This window comes from Carcharodon carcharias, chromosome 1 (assembly GCF_017639515.1).
Source record: "Carcharodon carcharias isolate sCarCar2 chromosome 1, sCarCar2.pri, whole genome shotgun sequence".
In the NCBI taxonomy this organism is placed as follows: Eukaryota; Metazoa; Chordata; class Chondrichthyes; order Lamniformes; family Lamnidae; genus Carcharodon; species Carcharodon carcharias.
This window is the reverse complement of record NC_054467.1, coordinates 47775443-47791388: the sequence shown is the minus strand read 5'-3', so window position 1 is coordinate 47791388 and position 15946 is coordinate 47775443. Positions and strand designations below refer to the sequence as shown.

Here is a 15946-nt window from a genome sequence, read left to right as displayed (position 1 = left end):
ATTGAACACCCGTGACCCAGAAGTGATGTCTAAATTTTGTAATTTTTCTAACCTTACTGATCTGCCTGAGTGCAGCCCCAAAATCCGCAGCAGAGGTAGAAGCAGCCTACTGACTGCTACATCCTATTGTCTGAAGTTACCTTGGCAGACACCCTCTGGAGACCTGTTGCCTGGATGATCCCGAACTGATAAGGGTCTCCTGCTCAGGGGCACTGCACCTTCCTTGTCCTGACCAGTTGGCATTGACGGGGTCACAGGCAGAGGGAATTCGGAGCAGCTGGACACTCTTGAAGTGTCCAGTGTGGAGACTCCTGTGGTGTCTGTCAGACAGTCATCCTCCCTGTGGGTGGCCTAAGGGCCTCTCCCTGACTCCTTGAGGAGAAGGGACACCTGGAGGGAAGTCAAGGAGCCTTTCACCCCCACCAGCCCCCACTCACCTAGCCACTGATGGTTGTCACCATTGCCTATAGCAATGGAGTGTGGGTCCGAGTGCAAATCCAGAAGAAGCTGCTGGACCAAGGTCTCAAAGGCAGCTGCCACCCTTCCCATGCTGACCTCGAGGCGTTCACATGTTGGAGGCATGACATCAGTTAGAACATGCTTCACTCTAGTTTGTTGACTGCCTCTCGCTAATCTGCCTGATGTTCCCCTGCCCTCAGCACCTCAGCAATTTTTCAGCAGCCACTTGCAGAGGCTCATCATCTGACTCGGATTCAGCGGCTGCCTGTTCTCCAGCAGTCCCCCGAGTGCCAGAGACCTGGGCTGTCACTGCCTCCATCTGCTGTGGAGATGGGTGTGGTGTTCTCCAGAAAGTGAGCCCAAGCCTAATCTAGAACTGAGCCACCAAGGTTTGTGTCTCTGCACTGGTGGAGGGTGTGGGTGATTGCAGCGACGGGTCTTCTCCTGATGGCTCCTTAGCATCCTCCTCTGATGTTGGCTCTACTCCTCTGCCTGGGCCTGCTGGTCCCTGTAAGAGAGAAAAGATAGATTTTCATGAACAGGCTGAATACTACATTTAATGTCACTCACTGTGAATGTCAGAATGTGATCAACTCATAGAGGGATCATCCATACTGGGTTGATGAGAGAGGCCAATCTCACCTTCACCACAGGACCGATCGTCATCCTCTCCTGCCAGCTCAGCGGCATTATCCTTGAAGGGAGTGAGCTCCTGGATATTGGCCGTCCCTCCTCCGGTCTGGGATCTCCCCCTTTTGGTGTGGGCAGGCTTGGCCTGCATGAAGATAAATGGATGGAATGTGACGAGAAAAGACGGAGGAGAGGTTGGGAAGTATGCATGCCTGCTGTGTGTTCCCTCCCCAGTAAGGACTGAGGATGGAGTTTGTGCAACATGATAGAATGAGATGCTGGTGATGTGAAAGTGATCATGAGACTATCAGTGCTCATGTGTCCCCCGCTAACATTGTGTGAGATCCCTGAGCAATGTAACCCTTTCAGTGCTTGACACCATGATGAGAGTGTGAGATTGGAGTGAGCTGAAGATTAACTTACCCTGGCTGCACAGGTGAGTTCATTCATCCTTTTCCTGCACTGGATAGCATTACTGCGGTGTGGGGGGAGGGGGGCTGCCCAACGAGCAGACTTCTCTTGCAACCGCCTCTCAGGCCAGTGAGATGAGGTTGGTGGGCTTCCTTGAGCAATCGCTGGGGTACAGGACATCCTGGTGCTGGCGCCCTCCTCTTATCAAAGCCTCGAGGGAGTCGTGGCTAAACCTCGGGGCAGCCTTCTTCCTGTGTACAGCCATCTCGAGACTTTTCCTGAAGACAGCTGGGCTGGAGAGAGTGAATATGTGCGTTCAGGTAGAATTTAAATATAGCGCCCGGACCTTCGACCCCATTAGGTAATGGTGGGGCAGGCGAATCAGTTCCCGACTGGCCGTGGGATTGGGAGAGATACTCTCCTATGCATAAAATATTAGCTTCTGAGCACGAAATCGGGCGCAAATTCTCGCCACTTCGACGAGCGGGAAATGTGTCACGGAACACGCCTTAATTTCAAAAATGTTAAATTCCACCCAGACTGTGCCCTCCATATTTGACAAATAAAAGCTCTAATTGAATACATTTTTCAGTGGCTTGAACTGAAGACTCTTAAGAATGGTGATCGTTTTCTGGGTTTGCCAGTACCTAGTTGACCAAAAAAGAAGTATTTCTTCTCCATTGTTTTGTACGGTTAGCCTTTAGATTTCTGCTGTACACTTTTATTGTACATTTCTTCCTCTGTCTTTCCCAATGTTGTATTCCCTTTTAAGGAGCTTTCTTTTTGCTGGTGCAATTCCTCTTTTAATCTTCCAGAACATTTGGATGTAACTTCAGAAAGAACATCAGACGCCTGGTATGCCAGCCCTGCCTAAACTGCCCCAAGTTCTCACACTAATCAAGGTTCACTTGAACCTTGAGGGATCAAATAACTTCTGCTCACACAGAAGAAAAATAAGTGCAAAACTGCTTGTTTCATACGTTTAAACACAGAAGAGTGCTGGGAAAGGATTTCCTTTGCTAACTGTTATCTGGCCAAGGAATGATGAAAGTTTAATTTAAAAATAAGCACCAAAGAATAGCCACCACTCTGCTTTTCATGGAATTTAATTTCAGCTTGAAATTGTCGTCAGAAAGGCTGGGAGAAATGATTTAAAGATTTTTGCAAAAAGACAGCTTCGATTCTGTGGAGATCAAGAAAAGGAAAGGTTGCTGAGCCTTGAAAAGCAGAAAGTACTGAATCATCATGCCTTTCCGCTCTGGGTATTCTTGAAATAGCTGTAAGCCCATTGTTTCTTAAATGGAACATGTCACCTAACTCATGTGTTACTCTGGAGCAAGGATCTTACTTCTTAATCTAAAAATAGATCATTTAAAGAAATTCACAGCACTATTTTTATATTATTTTGTTTCACTTTCCGTCCTTTTTTAATGGCTGTGTGTCCAACTGAGGGTGCAGGAAACTTAACCTGGACGCATCACATCAATTTATGTGGGTTCAAATCTCAGCGGATACATCCAGGTGGGTGGACAGTTAAAATTTACCAGCAGCGGAAATATCAGAAGTTGACCTGCCACTATTTTAACCTGTTCTGCAGGTGGCAAGGACAAATGACCAAAGCTATAGTTGGGTACTCCTTAACATATACATGCTAGGTTCCAATCAGGACCTGACTGCAGCTTTTACCAGGAGTTTGAGTGGGAAGCAACCAGGCCAATCCCGTGAAGAAGGGGATCAGGGCCAGAAAAAGCCCAGAAAGATGTATGTTCTTTCTACTTTCTTCGTGAGGTCAGGAGAAATAGAAGGGCTCCCTTGGAGCCCATAAAAATCATTCAGGCCCCACACAGAAATCTAAGGAAGTCTTTGGCCTCTTTCTGCCAGGATCTTGCTCCCCAAATACAGCCCACCCCCTTTCAATTAAGGGGAGCCGCACAAAGCGGCCCAGCAACTGATACTACTATTTAACTGGTCTGCGGCATTAGCCCCTGAGCCATACAAATATTTGCCATTGACTGCTGACTTAACACCCAGAATGGGTATTAAGGTAGCTGGCAGCAGTTAAATGAAGCCCAGGAGTTCAATTGCCCCAGTCCTCTTCATTGTTGCAATGGATGAATTTTAAACTGACGTGAACACACACCTGCTGAACACTGACCTATCGATAAAATCGAGGCCTCAGTCCCACAGGCAGAAGAGTAAGGTACTAACTCACGGAGACACTGATTGTGTTGCTGATCCAGCGGTTAGGTGCTCAATTGTCCTCAGATTATTCTGGCCATTGATAATTTCTCCATTCTAAGAGTGAGGGAGCTCACTCCTGTCGGGTGGAATTTTAACTATGGCTTATCATGTAAAATGGGCAATAATGATTTGGTTGGCCATTATATATCACCTGATTTCCCTTTCCATTTGAACTCTGTTGAAACGGAAATTGGGGGTGGAGACAGCAGCAGGGGTAGCATCACTAACTCTGAATCAAAAAGCACTGGGTTCGAGTCCCACTCCAGGACTTGATGGCCAGGGAAGATGCGTTCATACATGGCCAAACAGGAGTAGGCAGTGGTGTAGTGGTATTGTCACTGGACTCGTAATGTTAGACCCAGGTTAATGCTCAGAGGACTCAGATTCGAATCCTCCCAAGGTAGATAGTGGAATTTGTATTCAATAAAAATTTGGAATTCAATGTCTAATGATGACCATGAAACCATTGTTGTAAAAACCCATCTGGTTCACGAAAGGAAATCTGCTGCCTTTACCTGGTCCGGCTTACACATCCACAAGCATATTCACAGCAACTTGGTTGACTCTTAACCTTCTGAAATAGCCAAGCAAGCCATTCAGTTGTATCAAACTGATGCAAAACCTAAAAGGAATGAAACTGGATGAACCACCCAGCATTGACCTAGGCACTGGAAATAACAACAGCAAACTCAGCCCTGTCAACTCTGCAAAGTCCTCCTTACTAACAGCTGGGGCTTGTGCAGACTAATCAAGCTACAGCCTGATATAGTAATACTCCAGGAATCATACCTTACAGCTAAACACCAACATCACCATCCCTGGGTTTGGCCTGATGCGGCACAGTGGTATACAGTTGGGAGTGAATTGCCCTGGGAGTCTTCAACATCAACTCCACACCCAATGAAGTCTCATGGCATTAGGCCAAACATGGGCAAGGAAACAAAAACAGAATTACCTGGAAAAACTCAGCAGGTCCGGCAGCATCAGCGGAGAAGAAAAGAGTTGACATTTCGAGTCCTCATGACCCTTCAACAGAAGGGTCCTGAGGAGTCGAAACGTCAACTCTTTTCTTCTCCGCTGATGCTGCCGGACCTGCTGAGTTTTTCCAGGTAATTCTGTTTTTGTTTTGGATTTCCAGCATCCGCAGTTTTTTGTTTTTATCTATGGGCAAGGAAACCTTACAACATACTGCCCACAACAATACTGTTGGAATGACCACCGCACAGTCCTTGTGGAGATGAAGTCCCATTTTCACACTGAGGATACCCTCCATTGTGTTGTTTGGCACTACCACTGTGCTAACTGGGATAGATTTCGAACAGACCTAGAAACTCAGGACTGGGTGACCATGAGGTTCTGTAGGCCATCAGCAGCAGCAGAATTGTAATCAAACACAATCAGTAATCTCATGGCCTGGCATATTCCCCACCCAACCACTGCCACCAAGTCAGGGGATCAACCCTGGATCAATGGAGAGTGCAGAAGAGCATATCAGGAGCAGAATCAGGCTTACCTAAAAATGAGGTGTCAACCTGGTGAAGCTACAACACAGGACTACTTGCATGCATAAGCAGCAAGTGATAGAACTAAGCGATTCTACAACCAACAGATCTTATCAAAGATCTGCAGTTCTGCCACATCCAGTCATGAATGGTGGTGGACAATTAAACACCTCACTGGAGGAGGAGGCTCCACAAGTATCTTCACCCTCAATGATGGGGGAGTCCAATACATCAGTGCAAAAGATAAGGCTGAAGCAGTTGCAACAATCATCAGCCAGCAGTGGCCTCTTACAGAGGCGCCAGCATCACAGATGCCAGTCTCCAGCCAATTCAATTCACTCCACATGATATCAAGAAATGGCTGAAGGCATGGGATACTGCAAAGGCTATGGGCCCTGACAATATTCCGGCAATGGTATTGAGACTTGTATCCAGAACTTGCCGCACCCCTAGTCAGGTTGTTCCAGTATAGCTACAACACTGGCATCTACCTAGCAATGTGGAAAATTGCCCAGGTACGTCCTGTATACAAAAAGCAGGGCAAATCCAACCCAGCCAATTACTGCCCCATCAGTCAACTTTCGTTCATCAGTAAAGTAACGGAAGGGGTCATCAACAGTGCTATCAAGCAGCACTTGCTTAGCAAAAACTTGCTCACTGATGCTCAGTTTGGGTATCGCCAGGGCCACTCAGCTCCTGACCTCATTACAGCCTTGGTTCAAACATGGACAAAAGAGCTGAACTCCAGAGGTGAGGTGAGAGTGACTGCCCTTGACATCAAGGCAGCCTTTGACCAAGTGTGGCATCAAGGAGCCCTTGCAAAACTGGAGTCACTGGGAATCAGGAGGAAAACTCTCCAGTGGTTGGTGTCATACCTAGCACAAAGGAAGATATTTGTGGTTGTTGGAGGTCAATCATTTCCGTTCCAGGACATCACTGCAGGAGTTCCTCAGGGTAGTGTCCTCGGCCCAACCATTTTCAGCTGTTTCATCAGTGACCTTCCTTCCATCATAAGGTCAGAAGTGGGGATGTTCGATGACAATTGCACAATGTTCAGCAACATTCAGATCCTGAAGCAGTCCATGTCCAAATGCAACAAGGCCTGGGCGATATCCAGGCTTGGGCTGACAACTGGCAAGTAACATTATTGCCACACAAGTGCCAGGCAATGACCATCTCCAACAAGAGAAAGTCCAACTATCGCCCCTTGATATTGAATGGCATTACCATTGCTGAATCCCCACTATCAACATCCTGAGGGTTACAATTGGCCAGAAGCTGAACTGAACTAGCCATACAAATACTGTGGCTACAAGAGCAAGCCAGAGGGTCAGAATCCTGCAGTGAGTAACTCACCTCCTGATTCACCAAAGCCTGTCTACCATCTAAAAGGCACAAGTCAGAAGTGCAATGTAATACGCTCCACTTGCCTAGATGAGTGCAAATCCCACAACACTCAAGAAGCTTGATACCATCCAGGACAAAGCAGCCCGCTTGATTGGCACCACATCCACAAACATTCACCACTTCTACCACCAATGCACAGTGGCAACAGTCTGTACCAGCTGCAAGATGCACAGCAGGAACTCACCGAGGCTCCTTACACAGCACCTTCCAAACCCATTATCTCTACCATCTAGAAGGACAAGGGCAGCAAACGCAAGAGAACACCACCACTTGGAAGTTCCCCTCCAAGCCACTCACCATCCTGGCTTGAAAGCATATCGCCATTCCTTCACTGTCGCTGAGTCAAAATTCTGGAACTCCCTTGCTAACAGTACTGTGGGTGTACCTACACCATATGGACCGCAGAGATTCAAGTAGGCAGTTCACCACCACCTTCTCAAGGGCAGTTGGGGATGGGAAATAAATGCTGGCCTAGCCAGCGACACCCACATTCTTTGAATGAATAAAAAAAAAGGTTGATTATCAATCTGCAAATCCTTCCAATATGCTTATGGTAGGCAATGAGATCAGAAGAGTCTCCTGGTCAGCCATAGCCTGCAGAAGTCAATGGCAAACCATTGCAATACCTTGCCAAGAATAACCATGGGCAAACACATGGAAATCCATGCTCACCAATGCTCTCATAGGGCATGGTACCTGGAGAGAGAGAAATGGAAATCAGGTGAAATTTATAATGGGAGCTGAATATACATTGTCAATCTTATGCTATCATCTGACGTCAGAATTAACCTCAAAGCTTTCTCAAATGGGAATGAACAAATTAGGAAATCTTGAGTCCAAACTCTTATGTTATAATTTTTGTTGTAGAATTTTGAATGCCAGTGGACAGGATTACCATTTACATCTTTTGAAAATCAACGTGGAATGTGTGGATTTGAAAAATTTACACTTGTTCAAGGAAAGTAATTGGACAGACCCAAGGTAGATGAAATTGCATGAAGAGCAGTGTGAAATGATACATTTTGTGGAAAGAATGAGGAGAGATGTGGGCTTGTGGGCTGATAGGGGCAATGCCTCGTTCAATGGCACACAGTGCCTAATATACGGAGAACAGGCATCGAGAAGTCTGGGGGGGGGTAGTGGGGGGGGGAGGGTTGCCGCTGAAAGCCACCCCCCTGCCTTTGCCTCCAAACCCCCTGTTACCCTTTTCCCATGACCCTCACCCCATGACCTCAATCCCATCCTCACCCCACCTTTCACCTGGGGTAAAAACAGAAATTGCTGGGAAAACTCAGCAGGTCTGGCATCATCCATGGAGAGAGAAACAGAGTTAACATTTGAAGTCGAATATGACTCTTCTTCAGACATCCTGGAGTTCCTTTGACCTGGGGTCCCTCATTGATCATTGGTCCCTGATGGCAATGGAGAGCTGCTGGCCTCTGATTGGCTGGCAGCTGTTGGGGGGCAGAATTTCAGCCCCAGGGTCCTTAATCCTGGAGAAAGCCTGGCACTTGCCAATTAAGTTCCTGATAGGCACTTAACACCAGCAGGTCTTCCCCAACTGAGGCGACGTAAGGCTTCTGCCAGTTCTCCAGCCAGCAGGCAAGATCCCGGTTGCTGTGGCCTAACCAGCATTTTATATAGTTCCAACATAGCCACCCTGCTCTTGTATTCTATGCCTCAGCTAATAAAGGCATGTATCCCATATACCTTCTTAACCACCTTTTCTACTTGCCCTGCTACCTTCAGGGATCCGTGGATATGCACACCGAGGTTCCTATGATCTTCAGTCCTTTCCATGGTCCTACCATTCATAGTGTAATCCCTCGCCTTGATAGGCCTCCCCAAGTGCATTACCTCACACTTTTCCTGTAATTCCATTTGCCACTGCTCTGCCCACCTAACCAATCCATTGATATCCTCCTGCAGTTTACGGCTATCGTCCTCGTTATTTACTATTTACAAAGTTTCGTGTCCGCGAATTTCTTGACTATACCCCCTACATTTAAATCCAAATCACTTATGTACACCACAAATAGCAAGGGCCCCAGCACCGAGCCCTGTGGAACCCCGTTGGAAACAGACTTCCAGTCACAGAAACATTCCTCTACCATCACCCTCTGCTTCCTGCCTTTCAGCCAATTTTGGATCCAACATGCCACTTTGCCTTGGATCCTGTGGGCTTTTACATTCTTGACCTGTCTGCCATGAGGGACCTTATCATATGCCTTGCTAAGGTCCTTGTAGACTACATCAAATGGTTTACCCTCATCAACACTCCTGGTTACTTCCTCAAAAAATGTGATCAAATTTGTCAAACACGGCCTTCCCTTAACAAATCTATGCTGACTATCCCTGATTAATCCATGTCTCTCCAAGTGCAGATATATTCTGTCCCTCAGAATTCTTTCTAGTAACTTCCCCACCACTGAGTTTAGACTAACTGGCCTGTAATTTCCTGGCCTATCTCTTCCTCCCTTTGTTCATAATGGGACAATGTTAGCAGTCCTCCAGTCCTCTGGCACCTTACCTTCGGCCAGAGAGGACTTGAAAATTAGTGCCAGGGCCCCTGATATCTCTTCCCTTGCCTCCCTCAACAGCCTGGGATACATCTCATGTGGACCTGTGGATTTATCCACTTTTAAGGCCACTAAAACCACTAGTACCTCCTCTCTCCCTATGTTAATTTCCTCTAATATTTCACAGTCCTTCACGCTGATGTCTATCCCTGCGTCGTCCTTTTCCATTGTGAAGACTGATACAAAGTATTCATTGAGGACTGTACCCATATCTTCCGGGTCCACACACACATTACCTCTATGGTCCTTAATTGGCCCTATTCTTTCCCTAATTATTCTCTTGCTCTTTATATATTTAAAAAACCTCTTTGGGTTTTCCTTTATTCTACCCATCAATGCTTTCTCATGCACTCTCTTAGCTTTCCTAATTTCCTTTTTAAGTTCCCCTCTGCACTTTTTATACTCCTCTAGGCACCCTGCCTTATTGAGGCCTCAGTATCTGCCATAAAATTCTCTTTTTTTCTTAATCCTAACCTTTATGCCCCTTAACATCTAGGGTTCTCTGGACTTGGTTCCCTTTGTCTTTATGGGAACATATTTGCCCTGTACTCTCACTATTGCCTCCTTGAATGCCTCCCACTCACTGACACAGTTTTATCTGCAAGTAGCTGCTCCCAGTCCACTAAGGCCATATCGTACCTCATCTTAGCAAAATCTTAGCCTTTCCCCAGTTTAGAACTTTTATTCCCAGCCCAACCTTATCCTTTTCCATAACTACCCTAAATCTATCTATCCTAAATCTAATGCTCCCCTACTGCTACGCCTTCTTCCTGTCCAGGCTCATTTCTGAATATTAGGTCCAGAAATGCTTCCTCCCTTGTTGGGCTTCCTACGAACTGGCTAAAAAATTTCTCCTGGATGCAACTTAAGAATTTTGCTCCCTCCCTACCTTGCTCACTAAAACTATCTCAGTTAATATTTGGGTAGGTAAAATCCTCTACTATTACTGCCTTATTATTCTTACACTTCTCTGAAATTTGATTGTATATTTGATCCTCTATCTCTCCCTGACTGTTTGGGGGCCTTTAGTACACACTCAACCACATGTTTGTGGCTTTTGTGCTTTTAACTTCTACCCATATGGCCTCATTTGATGATCCTTCCAAGATATCATCCCTCCTCACTGCTATCATTGATTCCTTGATCAATACTGCAACCACCACCCCCCCCCCTCCTCTTCTATCTGCCTCTCTATCTCATCTGAATACCCTATAACCAGGAATGTTAAGCTGCCAATCCTGCCCTTCTTTTAGCCAAGGTCATAGCTATGATATCACACTCCCACATGCCTATCTGCACCCTCAGCTCGTCTGACTTATTCCTCAGACTCCTTGCGTTAAAATATATTCCATTTAGCCTTGCAAAACTCACTTTCTTATCTAGCCTATGTTTCCTCTGCCTTCCAGACTCACTCACTAGCATTTTAGCTTCTAATTCCATCTCAGTTTCTCTCCCCTCTGAACTACTTTTCAGGATCCCACCCCATAGCCAATTTAGTTTAAATCCAAACCAACAGCATTAGCAAACCTCCCTGTGAGGATGTTGGTCCCGTTCCTGTTCAGATGTAACCTGTCCACCTTGTACAGCTCCTACCTCCCCCAGAAACAGTCCCAACGTCCCAGGAATATAAAGCCCTCTCTCCTGCACCATCTCTCCAGCCATGCATTCATCTGCTCCATCCTTCTGTTCCTATACTCACTTCTGTGTGGGACCGGGAGTAATCCAGAGATTTCTACCTTTGAAGTCCTGCTTTTCAATTTCCTACCTAACTCCCTAAAGTCTGCTTGCAGGACCTCAATGGTCCCAACATGGATCACGACTTTTGGCTGGTCACCCTCCCCCTTCAGAATGCCCTGCAGCCACCTGTGACATCCTAGGCCCTGGCACCTGGGAGGCAACATACCATCCTGGAATCATGTCTAAGGAGTGCCTGTCTGCTCCCCTCACTAACGAATCTCATACTACTATTGCCCTTCTACACTTCTTCCTCCCCCCCCCCACCCCAAGCAGCTGGACCACCCAGTGCCACGGCCTTGGTTCTGGTTGGCTTCCACAGAGGAACCATCACTGTCACCATTTTCCAAGGCTGAAAAATGGTTTGCGAGCAAGATGCACTCGGGGGATTTCCCCACTGCTTGCCTGGTCCCCTTCTTCTGTCTGGCGGTCGCCCCTTCCCTCTCTGCTTGCGCATCCTTAAGCTGCGGGGTGAACATATCCTGAAACATGCTATCTACAAACCTCTCAGCCTCATGAGTGCACCGTACTGCCCCAGCTGCTGCTCAAGCTTCAAAACCCAGACCTCGGGTTGCTCCAGTCGGAGGTACCTCCTGCACACATGGTCATCCAGACTGCCAGGAGCGTATAGGATTTCCCACATAGCGCCAAATGTGCAAATCTCAGGACTAAAACCCTTGCTTTTATTTTACCCTTACTCCTACTTGAGTATAGACAAGATGTTAGATCCTCTAGATAGACTAGATCCTCTCAGTGCAGCTGACTGCCTGTCCCAGGGTCCTCCTCTCGCACTCTCCTCTCAGTGCTGCTGACTGCCTGTCCCAGGGTCCTCCTCTCGCACTCTCCTCTCAGTGCTGCTGACTGCCTGTCCCAGGGTCCTCCTCTCGCACTCTCCTGTTATTGAAGGTTATGGGACAACTCAGACTATTTTATGATTTGGCACGGTTAACACAGTGGGAAATCTTCACTCCATTATTTTGGCTCAAAAAACCAACAAAACTCTCAGGGAAGCACCATAAATGGTTAAAAATGGCTGCTTGCTTGGCAACCTACTGATCTTCCATCACAGTTATAGTACAAGACGGGAAGAACCCACAGCAAAATTTCATGACTCATAAAACTAATATCTGCAAATCTCTGTCATTAATATTCTTCTATTTGTAGAATTAAAGCATTTACCATGATATAAATTTAATAAATTATAAATTTAACTGTAGGAAGAGTTGCTGCATAGGAAAAAGTATCATCAGCAGGCATTAAATATCATTTTTGGTCTTTTTTGGACGAATGAACAGTGCTGTCAATTTTTTCCTTACCTGCAATAGAAAATCAAAGAGAGCTAGTTTGCACCATTCATAGTGATGAATATCAGTACAACTCCAGTCTGGTTTAGGAACTTTGCCACGGGCCCAACACTTCCATTTTAGCGATTGCTGGTAAGATATCCAATTCAATTTGATTGTAGACTGAGTGTTATTATCCGCCATTAATAAGGAAGGATCCCAGATAATAACAGGACGAGGTAGGCCATCTTTGAAAGAGCAAAACAAATTTAGATTTGTCTGACCTAATTTACGAGAAGTACAACACCAACATTATGTAGCACATAATAACATCTCCAACTCTTGGAATAACCTAGAAAGCCCATTTAGTGTGAGCATGTTTGTGGAATTTTCAAGATACGGGCCCTCCATGAAGAAAGACCTTCATTTACATAGAAGTTGTCAGAGATCCCAAAGTACTTTACGCCCAATTCATTATCTCTTTATTTAAGTGTATTCTTTTGTTATTCTGTCAGCAAACACAACAGTCAATTTGTACACAGCGAAATTCCACAAAAGCAATGATATGAATCAAAGAAATCACAGAAATGTTACAGTGCAGAAGGAGACCATTTGGCCCATCATGTCTGCACCGACTCTCAGAGCGAGCAGTTCACTTAATGCCATTCTCCTGCCTTCTCCCTGTATTCCTGCGCATTCTTCCTTTTCAAGTAACGGTCTAATTCCCTTTTGAATGCTTCAATTGAACCTCCAGGCAGTGCGTCCCATTGGTGGTGGGTGTCATGGCAGACAATGGGGGACAATTCAGAGTGAGGGCCAGAAATCGATTTCATGCCAGGGTGAAAGCACAGCGGGATCATCCTATGGTGTCCACCTTGGTGGAACAGGAATCCCGCTAGAGGCCAGCATGAGCCCAGTTTGCATCCCATTAATGGGGTGCAAAGTAATGCCCAATGGGAATCATCCCCCCAATTACTGTTAAGTTTTGATGTCAAATTGTCATCAACAAAAATGCTACAAAAGCAAATTATAAAAATGGCATTTCACAAAGTACTTTAAACAGCACAGCTTATGGCAGACGTCCTGCCAAAGAGATTTTAAACTGCACAGCCTAAGTCAGAGATTGTGCCAAAGCCGTCTAAGTAACTTGGCTCCAGATCAAAGCACGGGCAAGCTGGGCAGAATCCTGATCAAAGTATAGAATTCTGATCTACCAGAACATCCCACATTTGTTTATGTTTCCAAAATAAAAATAACATTTAAATACAAAGACCAGAATCAAACTTGAAATCTCCCCCCATTTTTCCAGCCACCCATGCCAGCATGTCAAATGTTGTAAGTGCACTGGTAGCTGTAACCTCAGGCCAGCAACACTGTTGAACTTAGGTAGAGAAAAATATAGATATATTTTGTTAATGTTTTCCATTGGCCTTGTTAAGCTGAATTAACTAGTGAATTATTAAGTTATTCAAATATTTGGAAATGAGTTATTTATATCTGCTTTTTTTTTAAGTCAAGCAGCAAATTTTTGCACAAATAGTTATACATTTGAGGAGTTCGTGCTTTATGAATTAATGGCTCTGCTTCAGATTGACTGAGTGGACTGAAAGCTAACATTAATTTGCATTGTCAGTATTTGTAATCATGAGACTTTACTGTATGCATTTAAAAGGAAAATAATTGTTAGAAGGTGGACATTTATGAATAATAAACCTTCAAGGTGTTGGCTGTTCAACTCATCAATGCAAGCAAATGATTTTATGTTTGCTGACTCAGTAGAGTTTTATTTTCATGAGTAAACATCACCCAAAGAGCTGTCAGCTCATTGTTGTAGTGGAGATCATTTTCACTGCTGTGATATTGTAAAATGGGGATAGTGAATCAACAGCAAGTTTAACATCTCTAGTGATTTTAATTAAAAAAAAAACCAATAGAGATGTAAAGCAAGCTGCTAATTAAAACAAGCCACTAATTAACTAGTGCCCATTTTACCAACTGCACAATGCCAAAATCCCCTCCATCACAACTAAAAATCATAACTAAATATAGGGGCTGAATCTTACCTATGTCGGGCAGGTGTGGAGCCGATCACCACCCGCGATCGGGTGCGCACCACCATTGTACGTGGGCAGGCCAATTAAAGCCTGCCCAGCGTAATATGCATTCGGCAGTGCTAAGCGCTACCTGTGCGGGCAGGGGGAGGAGGGAGAGTCACGGCCTGCACTCTTTCACACACGCACACAAAAGAGCGCAGCAACCTCCCTGAGGCACGGAGCTGCCTCAGGGAGATTAAGTACCTAATAAAAGTTTTCAAATAATAAAGTTAAAAATTATTTAAACATGTCCCCGCACGTGACAGTGTCACATGAGCTGGGACACATTTGTGAAGTCACGAAAATTTATTTATTTACTTTCATACTTTTATTTTTATATATTCTATATATAATTAAAAATTTTACATCTGCCTACACAACTTGAATTGATGTAGTCATGTTTTAACACACATTTTGTGTCATTTTTTTCCACTACAAATTCCTCTGCCTATATGTACTTGTCACCTGTAAATATTTTGTCGAACTACTGAGGAATCCTGTGAATCGCATCCCAGATTATTTCTCCCAGCTGCGTTGTGTTATTGTATTTCTGTTTGTAACTAAGCAAGCTTCCAGATAAGTAATATTCACCGAATATCTTTAAGTTATTATTTTTAAAAATATTTAATCTTGTAAGGAGAATTCACTTAATAATTTTAAATGTCTTGGCTTTGGCATCCTTTGAGCTGGTGATAGGTATCAACTAATATTTATTATACTTACTGACTCCCACAACTACCTCACCTACACTTCCGCACACCCTACACCCTGTATGGGCTGCGTTCCATTCCCCTGTCTCCATCACATTTGTTCTGATGCAACCTCCTGCACCAGCGCTTCTGAGATTTCTTCTATTCCCTACCTGAGGACTCTCTCTCACTGAAGTTAACAGGGCCCTCAATGGTGTCCTCCACATTTCTGCTTTTACCCCTTCCACACCCTCCCAGAACTACGATAGGGTTCCCCCTGCCTTCACCTTCCTCCCCACCAGCCTCTGTATTCAACTGATCATTTTCCATCATTTCCACCATCCCTAGCGTGATGTCAACACCAGACACACCTTCCCCTACCCTCCCCTTTCAGCATTCCGAAGGGACCATTCCCTCTATGATACTCTGGTTCACTCCTCTGTCACCCCCAACAACCCTTCCCAGAGCATCTTTCCATGCAATCACAGTAGATGTAACACCTGCCCTTTTAGTTCCTGTCTCCTCACCGTCCAAGGCCCCAAACACCCCTTCTTGGTTGAAGCTACAGTTTACGTGTACTTTCCAAGTAGTCTACTGTATTCTTTGCTCACAATGTGCTCTCCTCCAAATTGGGGAGAGTAAACGCAAATTGGGCAACCATTTTGTGGGATACCTCTGTTCAGTCTGTAAGCATGACCCTGATGGCCTGTCATTTTAATTCTGCACCTTGCTCCCACGCTGACAGCTCTGTCCTCAGCCTACTACATTTTTCCAGGGAAGCTCAACATAAGTTTGAGGAACAGCATCTCATCTTTCGATTGTGCACCTTACAGTCTTCCAGACTCAACATTGATTTCAACAATTTCAGGCCAGCATCTCTGCCTCCAAGTTTGTTCCCTTTTTGTTTGCTTCGCTTTT

The 15946-nt window shown here is 45.3% G+C and overlaps 1 protein-coding gene across 1 annotated transcript in view; it reads right to left on the bottom strand.

Annotated features, from left to right (window-relative positions):
• Positions 1 to 15946, bottom strand: part of gask1b (golgi associated kinase 1B) — a 92706-nt gene that overhangs the window by 48916 nt on the left and 27844 nt on the right. Inside the window, exon 2 of the mRNA XM_041189176.1 lies at positions 12280 to 12494. Coding sequence (XP_041045110.1) covers positions 12280 to 12494 — 215 coding nt within the window. The remainder of the gene's footprint in view (positions 1 to 12279; positions 12495 to 15946) is intronic.